Here is a 17,005-nt window from a genome sequence, read left to right on the forward strand (position 1 = left end):
AAGAAACCACGGAACCCGATGTGATAGGCATGTTGGTTGCATAATTTACCTATTCATTACTGTTGTCAATGACCGTACATACTGCAAGCCAGCCAGCCAGCCAGCCGGCCGCCCCAAAGTGAGATAAAGAGCTACCTTTTTACAAATAACTTTGCAAAGATGCGCTAAAAAGGTAGCAAATTCAGAACATGATTTGCCAGCACATGTGGCGCAGTTCAGTTGAAGCTGGACTGCGGTACTACGGGTCCCAGGTTCGAATCCGGGTTCAGGCATGGATGTTTGTAAACAATTTCTTGCTAACGGCCTTTTTTATTAAACCGTGCTCGTATAATTTAAGTGTACACATTTCGGGAACGCTGTAAAAGACCCAGAATCTTTAACCATTTTAATTAAAACTATATATCACAGGCGAACAGAATTCCACTTAAACCTTAATTTCTTTGACTATAAACCGATTAAACGCATTGAACGTTGTTGACAGTTTCAAGATTGTAATTTAATTAGGTAGCCGTTGGGGTATAGGGACACGATGAGCTGAAATTGAGGCTAAATTAAGATCAATTGCGGCCGTACGTTTACCATTGCGTAATTTATTGGTTTCATTACAACCCCGTTATTGACGTCTTGCAACCGCACCAACTTTAATACGAATCAAAGAACTAATACGTGAAATTATTGATTGTCTACCCCCATTAATTTGTTTAGGTGGCGCGTTTGTGTGTACTTTCGGTAACCACGGCAACGACGGACGGTAAATTGTTAATTGTCAGATAATACGACAATATAATGTCAAATGGAACCTTTCTGTTGATGATTTGTGGACAAATCGAGTACGTAGAGACTTTTACATCGGCGGGTACAACCTGGCATTGCAAGTATGAATTCGTATCGGGAACTGATTGGAAAATCGTCGGCGGTCTCCAGTCTGGTGTTTCGCAAATTGTCAACGTCTCGTCTAACGACAACAAGGTGATACTAAATTTACCAATTGAGGTTGTTTACAAGTCAACCAACCCCCACGGATGTGAGTATTTCAAACTCAATGCGTGTAATTTGCTAAATTTAATTCGGGAAAGGGCCGCAGATTGTGCTGAGCGTTTACAAGGGGACAAATTTGCAAGGATATGGAAGAGCTTACGCGCCGCTTCAGGCGGGTGTTCACAAGCTGAAAGTATCAACGTCCGCCCCATTGCCATCCTCGCTCTTGGGAAAAGTCGCTACGCTTTTCGGCTATCAACCCGAATTATTACAGCCTGCAATGCTGGCGACAACTGCAGGTAATAATCGTAAGTGGTCACCCTTAGGTAGGTAGTATTCAATTAAAAGCGCTATTAATGAATTTCTTTTAGTGATCCAAATGGTCTCAAGCGGCGAAGCTTCGATGGCACTAAACGTAACGTTTCACGGATTACAGGGATTAGAATATGACATGGGAAAATCCTTCCAGAATTAAGGACGCGCTTCTATTCCGTTCGCAATTTTAACGAGTATATCCCCAAAACAACATTTCTAATAATTACATATTATACGAAGCGCAAAATGTAAAAACCCTTTTTTGTTGCGATAATGTCCAAATGTGTGGCGCAGTTATAATCAACAACCCCTTTGGAGACAACAGCCCTCTAAGAAGCGCCATTACGATGTTACTGGGGAAACCTATATTGACTCATGCTGGGAACGGCAAGGAATGTCGAAAATTTAATCTCTGTTTAGAGAACGTTTGCAATGTCACGTTTCATGCTGAAATAAACTCGAAAATATAACTAATTAATTCTCAGAGTTTGCCTTTTTCCCCAAGTTCAATTTCTACTATACCTACCACTATAGTAAATAACAATAAATGAATGAATTCAGCTTGGATTGATTTCACCATCCCTTTTGTTTGTAAATTGTCGCGGTCGGTGGTATTCCATACAGAAACATTCAAAAGTGTACTCCCCAAATTGGTAATGTAGGTAATCGACAATTTTTACCCACAAAATAACCGTATAAGCAAAGAGTATTACTCTTTGGTATAAGTAATGGATGTATGGAATGAGAATTCGCTCCACCGGCTTTGTCAGGATTTGTAAGAATTGTGAGTAAAGGTGTGACCCCTTGCAGGGACAACTGCCAAATACAAAATCGTTTTCATACAAATTTACGAAATTGTACAACGAAATGGGGTTAAATTTTGACCTGAATGTATGTATTTAACGATCATTCTAAAATAAAAATTTTTGAACCTCGAAAATATATCACCCCTTGTTGCGTATCTAACTAGTTAACTAATAGTCCGAGAAATACAGACTGAAAATGGACCATTTTCTGCAAAACGAGAAGTAGTTCCAATTTTTTTTGCACGTCATGGAGGAGGGGTGGTTAAGAATCCAAGTTTTCGACCTCCCACTCCCACCCCGTGTGCCACTCCTAAAACCAAAGAAATTTGGGTGGTTTTTTGGTCAGTTTCAATTCAATTCAATTCAGTTTGGTTGAGAGGTAAATAAACAGAGTTTGCCATGGAAAACAACATATAGTGAGATAGGTAATAGTGTAACTGTGGCACATTTAACATATTTAAAGGCTATTTTCGAAAATTCACTATGAAAGTTGAATTAATAATTACAGTCAATACACTATTAAAATTAGATCGTATCATGCCATGGAAAACAATAAATAAACAAAATACTGCTGTTTATATTTGAAGGTCTCAAAGAAAACTTGGATTTAATGTTTGGTGCTGGATTATCGGAATTTATTTTTTTACATGTAATTACTTCAAAGTAGACATTTCAATGTAATATTTCATAATTTATTTTCGTTGTTGTTCTATTTGTGGGCCTAAAGTTTTAAGTTAAATATTATAATAGACTGAGTAATTAGAAGAACATAACTGTTTCCCATGGCAAACTCTGTTTTTACTACTCTTAATAATACAAACAGTTCTGTATCATGTTTATTTGTCAAAGTAAGTACAATGAATCATCGTAATCAGAAAAAAATGCACTTTTCAAAAATGTCACAGCCAACTATAGTTGCCCTTTAAAAAAATGTAAGTTTGAGTTATAACTCGAAAATTATAAAAGAAGAATGTTAAGCGGAAAAAATCTACACTTTTTGTTCTTTGCACGTTTCTGCATCTGTAATACGATTTAAAAGAAAAATCACTAAATCTGTTTTTCGCTCATAATATCACAGATTTAAATATACTATTAAATCTGTGATAATATCTAGTAAACTGTGGATTTTTTTCAAAAAACAAAAGCATATCTTTAATAAGCTCTTAAAACTACAACTCTTTCCTCATTTAACCGAATCTCTATCTCTTACGGTTATCGAGATCATAATGCCTAAAATGAAAACAAACTCACCCTGTATAGTGATATTCATGTAGAAGTAGACATAGGAATTTCCTAGAGGAATTTTTGTATATTGAACATGTTCTCCTAAAATTAATAGTTTTGACACAATTTGCAAAACTACACTTTTCAGCCCTTTCAACCTCCGGGATTTCACCCGAGGACAAATTCAGCTGTTTTAATTATTTTTCCCCAATTTCTAATCATTTCACCTGCATGAAAAACCCGGTTTGGCCCGGTAACTAATATTTTTTTTGAAAATAAATTATTTTAGAGCTATTTAGCATGGACTAAAGGGCGATATGTTACCGGCAACGTATTTGCATTTCAGTTACAGTGGTTTTACCCAGTTCAGTTGTATTTTCAGCAAATCAATTTCCAAATTCGTTTAGGTATTATATTTATTGCTATAGAATACATTCGTTTTCATGCACTAATAGCAAAATTGCTCACCTCGTCTTTGGAGATTTCGTTTTCGCATGGCGTCCCACGTGCAATAAGTTGATGTTGCCGAAACGTCTGGATAGCGATCTCACCCCCTATGGTGATCACACAACGTGGAATGTTATACTCGCCCCCAGGTGTTTGTCTGGTTGTAGCTTCTACATATACCTCGCCTTCGTGGTTTTCTTGACGAAGCCGATCGTATTTGGAGGGATTACCGCGACGTTTTTCGACCATAAGGGCAGCTTTCGTGGTGGCAGACTGACTACGTCAGGGAAGGCCGCCAAGAAGTTACACCGGACCGATTCAAGGAAGTATGCCCGACTATAACGGGTACTTGTTGCAACTTGCGTGCCATCAACCACCACATAGTAGGCGACGACTTCTGCTAACACAAGATCAACAATTAAAGTGACTGTAGAGATTGTGTTACTCCTCCTGCGCATCCTTTGATGGCCTTTGTAATTGGTTGTGACTTCAGTTGCAATCCCATTGCGTCCTTACGTCTGATGGTGACGATACTGCAACTCCTATCAACGTAAGCTCTGATGGGCTTATCATTTATCTCGCCATCTACAAAATAACATTCTTGTGGACTCATTGGGCAAATTATTTTAGCGTATGTTGTCGGTTTGGATTCGTGTCCTAGCAACTTGCAGTTACTGCATTCCAATCTCGGCTTTGGACACTTGCTCCAAATTAATGTGGCCCGTTTCATTGCAATTATAACATCGGGTGGTACGAGCACGTTTGGCCGTATCTGGTCCATAAGTACTTGATGGATTTGAGCATTCCTTTGTTCCCAATCGTTTACGGTCAAATCCCGCCTTTCCTCTATCAGCTGATTTCCGAAGCTTCCGTGGTTAACGTGGACAAACAATCGGTGTATAGATCTTCAGGCGTCTCGTTTCTTCTCACTCGCAGAGTTGTCGCAAAATCACGAAGGTTAGGAAAAGCCTTTACAATCAAAGCTTTCCATTCTTCCCATTTACCTGGTTAGGTCAATCTTATTAACCCATTTTGCTGCCGATTAATTTGGTTTACCCGACATAAAATCCAGTTCGCCCATAACTGCCATCCGCACAAAGGGTTGGGTGTTGGCACCTGCATTAATAGGTTGTCCGCGACTAGCCATATGGTTTGGCTTCCAAATTTGTAATTCGCGCATCTTTAACAATTGCAGTTGTTACGAGTATTGCGTGAATCACGACACCGATGACGAGGTGACTTTGATCTAACGCGACGAAATTCGGAAACCTATCCTTGTCTACGCCTACTTCGATCTTCCGATAGTCGGTTATTCATCGTATTGAAATAATATGCGTTTATAACGTTTCGTAACGAACGAATGTTAGCGCAAAATTGGTAAAGTGTACTTACAAATCGGCGAAGTACTCGTAACAATCGTATAATAGGGCACAATCCCTTGGTTTGCAACCAGAGCACTATACGTATAATACTGGATTCGGATTCTAGGCACAGAGCCGATCCCGAATTCCCAATAACCGTTTATTCTGGACAATAATTGATATAATACGTATAATACCCTGAAAGTAAGAATAACAAAACAGAGATGCGAGCAGTGCCACCGCAAGGTGGATACTGCCGATCACCGCGCCCGTTCGAGGTTCCCTCGCGCTCTCAAAATCGCGCAGCGCTTACACAACAAAACAGTCTTACATTTCCCAAGTTCTCTTCATCAATCGCGGTTGCGATCATCGATGGGCAATTTTTTAGTCGCCTTTTACGACACGCAGTACCCTCTGCGGTAGGGGTATTCTTTCCCGCCCCTACACGGGGGGCATAAAGTAGATACAATATTATACCTACGTTATAGCAACAGTATAACAGTACGACCGAGTTTCAGTATGCCCCTGATCGTATCATTCTTATATCGCTTTTTGTAGAATTTGTAAAAATAATTGAGGGAAGGAAATTTTTTTGAACAGCCTCTGAAATGATTTCTTTTAAATTCATTATCTTCTTAGTTTCATAAATGGCAATATATCTTCCCTTCCCTTAAAGTTTTAAGAGGAAATGCACCCAACATTTATCACATTGACCACATACATACATGTACTTTTACCTTATTATCTACGGTGTCCATTAATGTACTCGGGAAACGCTTTAACTTCAAAACGCACCGTTGATACTTCATGTGTTTGAAATTTACTCACGCTATGATTTTTCGCTTTATAGTCTTCGAAAAGCAAAGATACAAAGAAATAAATTTGAATGCGAGAGGAGGAAGCCACCCTTGCTCTGAGGGTAGCACAACCAACAATTATTTTAGTCTATTTAAGTCTTTGTAGAGAAAAAAATTATGCATACTATAGCTTTTAATTCTTTGATCTATGAAACCATGAAATTGGATAACTAAAAACGGGCGCTTTTAACCCAATAAGTGGTGCCATGGCAAAGCTAACTGATCGTAAATGCAGGCGCTCTTATTTGATTTCATAATTCCATGGCATTACCGATGTTTTATAACCGCGACAGTTTTTGATTTTTAGATTTTTACTGTTTCTGAATTTATAAAATAGGAAACAATTTTTTTCTCTACAAAAAACCTAAATATATAAACTTTATCTCTAAAATAAATAGGGGAGGCAATAATCGGAAATTAAAAAAAATGACTATTGAAATTCCCAAGGTGCGTTCGTCAAGTCACCACCCCGTATAGTGTGCCATGGCCGAAACAAGTTAAATATGGATTAATTCAGATTTTAAAGTGAGCTGTGACCGAAACAATAGTATATTTTCGTTATTTATTTTATTTATAACTGCCGGTTACTGGATCTTATTGATTTATTATTGTTGTGCGAATACTGAATAAGCTCAATTTAATAGAAAAGTGCATAATTTTACTCGCATAATGAAAATGTTGGTTTGTACGAAGTGCGCATTTTGGCAAAAAAGAATACCTTTGCTGCTGCTGTGGTGAGAAATATTCTGAAAGAGGAGTACCATCAAATTACATACCTACTTTTGATGATTAGAAGTCAAATTAGTGCTGATACAACTGAATTTATTGGAAATTGAGAATATTTAGGCCTAAGTATTTTTAAACAAATATTAGGGCAGCGATTAGAAAGGCTGCTACCGAGTACCATCAGTGTAGTGTCGGAAGAGTAGGTACCTAGATAAAATTAAAAAAAAAAGGAAAAATCCAGAGCCTTTAAACTTAAAAAAGTCAACTACCTATTTATATCTACGTCCTAAAGACCATCAAAGACGTTTTGAATTTTGTTATTTGTTGTTAAACGAAGAAAGAAACTTTTTTTAATGTATTATATGGACTGATGGATCAAATTATAACAATAATAATGTTTATTACTGTTAACATGCTTAGAATTGTGCATTTACAGAAGTCAATTAAGGAAAACATATTATTTAAATAGCACTTAAATCACAAATTTCGAACTCATAGACACTATAAAAGGCTTTCTGTAAAAGGAAAGCCTTTAATTTATATTTCAATGTTGCAAAGAGATGATGAACAGGTGCACCTGCTCACCACGCGCAAAGAGTACCTAGGTAACGCGATATTTAAATCTTATGTTCCCAAATTAGTGGACTGGTACTAACACGGTTTACATTTCATAATACTGTGTATGTGTATATAAAAAGTGGTTTAAATAATATTGATGGTAAACAGAGCTGGGCAGTTTTTTCCCGATCGATCTGAGACAATTTTTTTTGGGGCAAAAAAAAAGGCAGTGTTTAACCTTCCTTTTTTTACCAAAAATCGACTACACTAAAATTTCTCGGGAAAACACTTTTTCATATTAATTTTGGTACGTAGAATTCAAAACAATTCGTACTTTTTCGATTAGACTTCTCAATCAAAAGTTATAGACTAGAAACCAATTTCGAAAGAAAATTCAAAGGGCTGTAACTTTTGAACTAGTAGCCCAATCTTGGAACTGTTTGAAATTATGGATTCTACAGGCCACATTCTATAAGAAAATTTTTTTCCGGGTCGATCTGAGACAATTTTTTTTCGGGCCTCAAAAAAAGGCAGTGTATAACCTTCCTTTTTTACCAAAAATCGACTGCACCAAAATTTCTCGGGAAAACACTTTTTCTTATTAATTTTGGTGCGTAGAATCCAAAACAATTCGTACTTTTTCGATCAGACTTCTCAATCAAAAGTTATAGACTAGAAACCAATTTCGAAAGAAAATTCAAAGGGCTGTAACTTTTGAACTAGTAGCTCAATCTTGGAACTGTTTGAAATTATGGATTCTACAGGCCACATTCTATAAGAAAATGATTTTTCCCAATCGATCTGAGACAATTTTTTTTGGGGCCAAAAAAAGGCAGTGTTTAACCTTCCTTTTTTACCAAAAATCGACTACACCAAAATTTCTAGGGAAAACACTTTTTCTTATTAATTTTGGTGCGTAGAATCCAAAACATTTCGTACGTTTTCGATTAGACCTCTCAATAAATAGTTATGGACAAAAAACAAATTTCGAAAAAAATTCAAAGGGCTGTAACTTTTAATCTTGTAGCCCAATCTTCAAACTGTTTGAAATTCTGGATTCTACGGGCCAAATTCTATAGGAAAATGTTTTTTGCCGGTCGATCTCACACAATTTTTTTTCCGGCCTCAAAAAAAGGCAGTACTTTTAAGTTATTCAAATATTTGAGAACAATTTAGAAATGTTTAGGGAAAGTTTCCATTGTCACAAAATCAAATATAAAAATCCGATACATCTGAATACCGAACTCGATAGTCTACGTAACTTAAAAACAATAGGGACCTTTCTTATATCCTTAAGACCATGTGTACCAATTTTCAAAGCGATCGCACGTTTCTAAACAAGTTATCATGCACACGGACAAACGGATGGTTCCAAAATCGCTAGGATTAATTTCAGAAAGGCGTACGTATCTTGTGCACGGACGTACGATCGCTTTGAAAACTGGTACACTTATTCTTAAGGATATAACTGGTATAAGAAAGGTCCTGGTAGGTACCTCCTATATAATAATATAATAATAATAATACGCTTTTACTCCCCTTAAATTTGTATATAACAATAGAAATATAAAAAAAGCTAACCCCATACAAAGTAGGTATGACTTGATTTTTTAAGTAGTATTAAGCCTTTTATCTAGAATACTATTTTAAATTGTTAATGTATTTGAGTGACAAGCATTTGAATACTTCTTACTGTATTCGAATACTGTTCAAAGTAAGATAATGAAATACTTTTCAAAGTATTCGAATACTTTTTATAGTATTCGAATACTTTTGATAGTATTAGAATACTTTTGAAAGTATTCGAATACCTTTGAAAGTATTCGAATACATTCTAAAGTATTTGAATAAGTACTTATTTTTTTAAGTATTTGAATACTTTTCAATGTATCTGTATCTAGTATTCGCTTGTGCTGGCTGGACGTAAAAGTATTTAGTATTCAAATACCTTTGATTTGTGTAAAGTATTTACTATTTAGTATTAAAATACTTTTTGAAAGTATTCTGCCCAGCTCTGATGGTAAAAGTAATTTGTTCCGAAGAATGCAATTATGCATTAACGAAAATGGAAGACAATTTGAGTAGTACCTAATTGCAAATTTATGTAGTTGTTGCGTTTTTGTTTCAAAGTAATTGTTTTTCACATTCATTTACGTCCATGGCACCCTTTATTATTTTAGCCATTTTAAAATAAAACTGTTATAATACAGGGTGGTGACTTGCGTAACGCATCATAGGGATTTCAATGTAGAATTCATAACACGCCATTATTAATTGGCTCCCCAAATTATTGTAGAGCAAAAATGTATTGAGGTTTTTTGTAGAAAGAAATTTTTTAAGTCAATCAACGGTATTAGTTTTCAATTTTTTGCATTATAAAGACGGAAAATTGCAAAAATAAAACCCCCATCTTTTTCAATAATCTGTGATGCCATGGAATTTTATAATACAAAAACTACGCCAATATCCGTCATGCCATGGAATGTCTGCTATAAAACAAATCAAATTCTATCAATAAGTATTATATTTAGAACAACGAATTCAACATAAAGAAAGACCTAATTACTAAAAACGGTTTCCTAATATAACATCGGGTAAAAGCCCGATCCAGACCCCAATTTGGTGGGTTCCTTATTTTATATTTTCGTGCATGGACACATCCTGGTGAAGTTCCGGGCCTTCACACCATATTTTCAAAATGCACAAAGAAAGTAGAATCCACTTCGTAACAATAATAAGAGAAATTAGTTTCATTATTCCTGAACTGTACTGTTTTATTTTAGAGGGACGCAGAATTTCAAAAAAATTCCTCGATAAATAAGAAAGTTGTATCTAATTAATTATGCGAGGTCGCTTAATTTCTATTTTTACTGTTCCCAATCCACAAGAATAGAGGAAATTTGTCAGGATCTCATCTAGTAGTGTCTTGCTCAAAAATGATTCAGGACCGTGTCGTAGTTCGGGTCCGGGTTTTACCCAGACTATTTAATTAAAACTTTACTTAAATTTAACTTATTTCAATCGATCGCTTGTACGTGGTATTTGTTTGTTTGGCCCCGAGTGCCATTTTTATTTCAGTTTTCGATTTCGCCAAAAGAAACGGCTAAAAATCATCTTGTGTTTTACTTTCTAGACAATTTCGTTATGGTTATTAATGATACAATGAACATCATAATGAAAGTTCATATCAAACGTGTATGGGATGTGGTGAAAGGTTTGTAAACAAAGCTCAATAAATTTTATAATTTTATTGTCAAATCAACAAGGGCACACTACGCAAGCGTAAGTATCTAAAAACCGATTTCGGCTACCTAATTACAGTCGATTAATACATGAAGAATTACAATTATTATATACATATCAGATAACAATCACAATTGATGTTGATTTCTTACCCGCCATCGTGTAGTAGACTTACAAAAGAAGTAGATAAAAGGAACCACTCGTTCTAAAAATTTTACTTAGCCAACTCCTTCATACGATTAAGTGCGCTTCCGGCTTTAAACCATCCAATTTGGAGATCATTGAGAGTGTGATTGAGCGATATTTTATCAACCGACCCATCGGCGTGCTTAATTTCGCAGGTTACTGGTTTTCCGGGCGCCAAGCTTTTCAAGCCGAGCAAGCTGATCTTGTCGGTCGGCTGAATTTTATCGTAATCGGCCGGATTGGCAAAGGTGAGCGGTAAAAGACCCTGTTTCTTTAGGTTGGTTTCGTGAATTCTGGCAAACGACTTGACGATGATCGCGCGTCCTCCCAGATGTCTCGGTTCCAAGGCGGCGTGCTCCCGAGAACTGCCCTCGCCGTAATTCTCGTCGCCCACCGCGACCCATTTGACGCCGTTGGCTTTGTAATGGCGCGCGACGTCCGGAACCGCACCCCACTCTCCGGTCAGCTGGTTTTTGATCTTGTTCATTTCGCTGTTTTCGTAATTGGTGGCGCTGTTAAATGAAGGGGAGCGGATGAGAGGGCAAACGTCAGTTTGATACTAACCCGATGAACATATTATTCGAGATGTTATCCAAATGTCCGCGGTATTTCAACCAAGGGCCGGCGGCGGAGATATGGTCGGTGGTGCACTTTCCTTTGACTTTAATTAAAACTGTCATATCGGTGAGATCCTTTCCGTTCCACGTGTCAAACGGTTCGAGCAATTGTAAGCGAGTGGATTTCGGATCGACGACGACGTTAAGCGAGCTACCGTCTTTCTTTGGCGCTTCATAGGTGTCCTGACCGGGATCGAAACCTTTCGAAGGCAACTCATCTCCGAAGGGCGAAGACAGCTTGAATTTTTTCCCATCAGCACCTGCAGATATTCAGTAACTTCAGTTAAATGGACAGACTGATTGGTTAGAATTTTTAAAAAACCCACTTAAATCCCTTTTTTTAACAATTACCGGTCAGTTCATGTTTTGTAGGATCAAAATCGAGTGTTCCAGCGATGCTGAGTGCCGTAACGAGTTCGGGTGATGTGACGAAGGCGTGCGTGGCGGGATTCGCATCGTTACGGCCGGTGAAGTTACGATTGTACGATGTGACTATGGTGTTCTTTTCGCCTTTCTTTACATCTTTACGGTCCCACTGCCCGATGCACGGTCCGCATGCGTTGGCGAGGACCTGCAGGTGAATGTTAGCCAGATCAAATTATCCGTAGGTACTTACGGTGCCACCGAAGTCTCTCAATATTTTCGCGATGCCATCGCGCTCTATCGTGGCACGGATTTGTTCCGATCCGGGGGTGACGTTGAACGGAATTTTGGACTTGAGACCGTGTTTCATGGCCTCGTTGACAATGCTGGCGCAGCGACCCATGTCTTCGTACGAGCTGTTCGTGCAAGAGCCAATTAAACCTACTTTAATATCGACGGGCCAGTTGTTTTTACGGGCGGCCTCTCCAAGTTTACTGATGGGGTGAGCAAGATCCGGCGTGAATGGTCCGTTAACGTGCGGTTCCAAGGTGTCTAGGTTAATTTCGATCAACTGATCGTATTTACAACCTGGATCCGGGTTGAGAAGATCCTTTTGATATTTATCCGCTTCCTTGGCGATGTCACCACGTTTCGTTGCAACTAAGTAATCGCGCATGCGTTTGTTGTAAGGGAAGAGTGAAGTGGTAGCCCCAATCTCGGCCCCCATATTACAAATAGTTGCCATACCGGTGCACGAAATCGAATCCACACCGGGCCCGTGGTATTCTACAATAGCACCCGTGCCACCTTTCACGGTAAGAATGCCGGCCACTTTCAAAATGATGTCCTTCGGAGAGGTCCACCCAGACAATTTTCCTAAGGTATGAGCTTTAGCCAATTAAAAAAGGTGGAGACAATCACCTGTAAGTTTAACACCAATCACTTTCGGACATTTCAACTCCCAAGGGATATTAGCCATAACGTCAACGGCATCCGCCCCTCCTACGCCGATACACAAGCAGCCCAACCCCCCTCCATTCGGTGTGTGCGAATCCGTACCGATCATCAAAAGTCCGGGGAAGGCGTAGTTTTCCAGGATGATCTGATGGATAATACCTACGAGAGAAATTTGCAGTCCGGGCATTACATTTTTGGGTAATACCTGAACCGGGTTTCCAGAACCCGACCCCGTACTTATTTCCGGCGCTGCTCAGGAAATCGTAAACTTCCTTATTTTGGCTTTTGGCGCGCGCAAGATCCTGATCCCCCCCAACCTGGGCCTCGATAAGATGGTCGCAATGGATCGTGCTGGGCACGGCGACGCGTTTTAGACCGCTAGAAATGAACTGAAGCATCGCCATTTGTGCGGTCGCATCTTGCATGGCAACGCGATCCGGTCGCAATCTTAAGTACGACGTGCCTCTCTCGATTTCCTGTGGTAGTAAATTAAACTCACCTTTAGTGTTCATTTGTTTATCTATTTCAATTGGGTATCCATGACGGTCGACAAACATACAGTGTGTTCGAGATAAGAGGGTCGCATCCTCTTTTATGTGGCGGCACAATAAAATTCTCAAATACGAATAATGTGACATTACGATCTATCCGATCGGACATTGAAACGTCCGGTTAAAATGCAATGCCTACTAAGATATTTGAAAATAATAATCAATTTGCTGCACTTAATAAAGTATGAAAATGGTACAAAAAAAGTAAAAAAAAAATTCTGGCATGCCGTGTGCTGTCAGGATGCGTGGTGTCTGTTGTGTTATACCGGTAAATCGTATCGCGCAAAAGTAAATCTTCACAACGAATCCTTGAACAAGTTGATGCAGGTTTTTTTCTGTGAAATAGTACATGGCATGCTAGATTTAATAAATGTAATAATTATTGAATCACGGATTTCTCAATTGTTTTGTATATCAGCATATTTTATATTGTTGTACAGCAAATTCATTGCCCCCTCCGAATATATTAAAAACATAGGCAGTCCATTTGAAAAGCAAGTGGAAGCTAAACCGGAAGTGAGGCCGGAAGTTGCAAATATGCGCTCGGATAGATCGTATCGTAAATTATATGACAATTTTTTCGTATATCGCTCAATAAAAGATATTGAGGTGACTCTTTTATCTCGAACGCACTGTATAGAACGATTATTGCTAAATTACTACAATAGCACCTTTTGTATTTGTGATTTAAGGGATTCTGAATCGTTCCCCCAGAAAACACATGCGTTGTAATGATGTATTTCCTAAATTCGATCACATTTTAACGGTGTAAGAAACCATTGATCGAGGGTAGCTCGGGGTGGGATGGGGCAGGGAGGATATATATATATGTCTTGGATGCAAGTTGGAGATTGTACGTAATAAGCGAAGAAACTAGCGGAACTCCCCCCCCCCCCCCCCCCCCCTCTAGCCTAAGGACATCGTTTGCATATTGTAGCGACTATTCAAAAAAAAAACCGGATGAAAAATTAGTCATCGGCGATTAAGACCGAAAGCGGATGTGAGGCAATATTTCCGGGAAATATAACGTGTTTTGCCCTAGAACAGTTTAGAATTCAAAGGTTGCATAGCAACTACATGCACATATCCGTCTGGATTTCTCAAGCCGGTTGAAAACCTATGGATTAAAAAATAATAGCACAAATATAATTCTATTTATTTTACAAATCAAGCGATTCGCAGCCCCTCGGGGTACATTCTAGAACAGTCGGGAGCGTTCGTTTTGCTATATAGGTATGCAAATCGAATTGCGTTTCAGACAGTTCCAATTTCAACGCCAAAGTAATAAATAGTTTGCGCTGTTATGAATTGTGTATATATGAGTAGCAAGTGTAAGGGTTTGATAGGGAAGAGCGTTTTTCTGGGGTAGCATTTTGGGAACGTAATGAACAAAAATAAAAAGCATAAGACATATATTCTCTACGACGATGGGGGTTTCAGTGGGACCGTGATTTTCTTTTTATATAGATATTCAAAGCGAATTATTGTAGCAATGTGCAGCTCGGAAACGAACAACTCTCAAGAGAAAACATACTATTGCCAAAGAGCTATTGCTCATTTTTATGTACAGGGTGGTTCAAATTCGTGGCTCACCATTGGGATCTCCGTAACGGTGTGAAGTTGCAAAGTAGTGACTAAAAAACCGCATTTGTAATTTTTGAAAAATCTTTGAAAGTATCTGAGATATCACCCAAAAACTAAAAATGTCAAATTTCGTTTTCATTTTCCCTACCGTAAACGGTCGAAAATCGACGGTTTCCGTTAGCACCTTCCATAGGCACTTAATTTCCATAACACATTTGATGTAGAAGCCACAGGCCACTACTTTCTTATTTTTTATGGGCGCCATATTGGATTTGTTACGGAATGAGATAGAGGACAAGAAAGAAAAATAATTACGTGTTTGTTTTCCGTAAATTTCCAAAAAAATTCAAAATCAAATGTTTTACATTTGTTTCTGAACAAGACATCCACGGGTAGCTAGATTTTGCTGAATTACCATGGCTATGATGCATTCAAATAAATCTCTCTTTTTGTCCTCCATCTCATTCCGTAAAAATCCAATATGGCGCCTATAAGAAATAAGAAACTAGTAGGCTTGTAGCACATCTGATGTGTTATGGAAATTCTGATTCTCCGAAAAAAGTGTCCATAGAAGAGGTGCTAAGGGAAAAGGAAGACGAAATTTGACATCTTCAATTTTTCAGTGATTTCTCAATTATTTTCAAAGATTTTTCAAACATTTCAGATGCGCATTTAACTTAGACTGTAGCTCCCACCGTTACAGAGATCACAATGGCGAGGCACGAATTTGAACCGCCCTGTACGTACGAGGGCGGCTCGTTTTATTTTTTTCTAAAAAAAAAAGAGTTGCGCATCGCGTCGAGTTCAATAATTATTAATTTTGATAATTTTTCTGGGAGCAATAATTTAGGACCTCTTTGGTTTTTTATTCTGCGCCCAATAATTGCAGTGGGAATCTTTCGAGCAGTTTTTTGTTCGGATTTATATACCTAGTGTGTAAAAAATTGAAAGTTCCAAAACGAATATTTTTTCAAAATAAACTAAGAAACCCAAATTTTCCGTTTGGGAGCTATGTTAATGGTCCCAAAATTTGCGTTTCTTCTTAAATCTTTTCTCAGCAACCCCACCCTAGACGCTTGTAATTAACAACCGCTTCCCATGGTTGTTGAATGTGACCTTTTCATGCGAGAATAGTACCATTTTACCATTTTTTTGCTGTGTACGTTATTTAACGCATCTAACTTTTGACATGATTTTACTAGGAGCCACTGCTAACATTAAAAAAAACGCTCCACAATCAAGAAAGGTGATCCAATAAATTCTTGATTTTTTAGAAATGGAGGGTTTTCAAAGAATAATGAGGCACAGTAAACAATATTTAGTAACAAATCATACAAGAAGCCATTTTTATTGGATATTTCTCAAGGAGAAATGGGAAAATTTGCAGGCAATGAATCTTTTAACAAAAATAAATACAATATGATTCTTGAAACATCCTGTATGCATATCTTTAGAAACAGTGTGTTCTAGGTTGGCAATCCTGATTTTATTAATTTTTAAATGTGAACTGTGTGCACTACAGCTGACTGTTAAAAGAGAAGTTTCTCTACTGTAAGAATGCAGCAATTTTAATTTCGGTACACAATTCACTGTCTGCTTCATTAGCATCATACAATCACAATTACCTGCTTGTTGGGTTCATCAATATGCGAATACAAGACCTTTTCCGACAACGTAAGAGGTGTACCTAAACGTTTCTTAACCACCTCCAAGTTCTTAGTCAACTTATCGTAGGGCATGTAACTTTCGGCATCGAATTTGCTCATTGCCACCTTGGAGGCGGCGGCAGAAAGCGGCGACACGTGGAAGCATCTTATTTGTATCTCGGTCAGTAGAACCTTCGTGATTTTGCAGCCCTGAAAACAGAAGTCCACTGTCAAGGGGGGCAATCGACACAATAAACATTTCGCCTTGTCCTTTGCGATAAAAGTTAACCTAGACATTTGAACTGTGTGCAATTTGCGATAAATTTGTGCGAAATTCAAATTACGTAACGACCATTGACTTTAAACGACATTTAAGTTTCGCACGTGACATTAGCAGATTTTTGGGTTAAAAGGGCGATTCTTACCTGGCGATGCAAAACTCCCGTACAGTACGCCATGGGTGATAAACTGGAATTTTTAGTTTAAGGGCGAAATATTTTTGAGAAGCCAATGCCCCTCAGACGAATTTGATCACGTCTTCTTCGATTTCGTACGTACTTTTGTTATTTCTGGCCAAGATTCTGCG

The 17,005-nt window shown here is 38.1% G+C and overlaps 2 protein-coding genes across 2 annotated transcripts; one reads left to right on the top strand and one right to left on the bottom strand.

Annotated features, from left to right (window-relative positions):
* The first annotated feature begins 401 nt into the window (after positions 1-401).
* Positions 402-1,748, top strand: LOC116179832 (B9 domain-containing protein 1-like). Its single transcript, XM_031499683.1, has 3 exons — positions 402-1,024; positions 1,077-1,286; positions 1,350-1,748. Exons 1-3 carry the CDS (start codon positions 787-789, stop codon positions 1,451-1,453), a joined length of 552 nt encoding a protein of 183 aa, XP_031355543.1. The 5' UTR covers positions 402-786; the 3' UTR covers positions 1,454-1,748.
* An 8,757-nt stretch (positions 1,749-10,505) lies between these two features.
* Positions 10,506-17,005, bottom strand: LOC116177965 (probable aconitate hydratase, mitochondrial). The gene is made up of 8 exons (XM_031497165.1): positions 16,845-17,005; positions 16,399-16,629; positions 12,844-13,114; positions 12,603-12,797; positions 11,935-12,557; positions 11,670-11,889; positions 11,266-11,578; positions 10,506-11,213 (listed from the first exon to the last, which is right to left on the bottom strand). The coding sequence occupies exons 1-8, from the start codon at positions 16,875-16,877 to the stop codon at positions 10,730-10,732; spliced, it is 2,370 nt and encodes a 789-aa protein (XP_031353025.1). The 5' UTR covers positions 16,878-17,005; the 3' UTR covers positions 10,506-10,729.

Source organism: Photinus pyralis, unplaced genomic scaffold, assembly GCF_008802855.1.
Source record: "Photinus pyralis isolate 1611_PpyrPB1 unplaced genomic scaffold, Ppyr1.3 Ppyr1.4_LG8, whole genome shotgun sequence".
NCBI lineage: Eukaryota > Metazoa > Arthropoda > Insecta > Coleoptera > Lampyridae > Photinus > Photinus pyralis.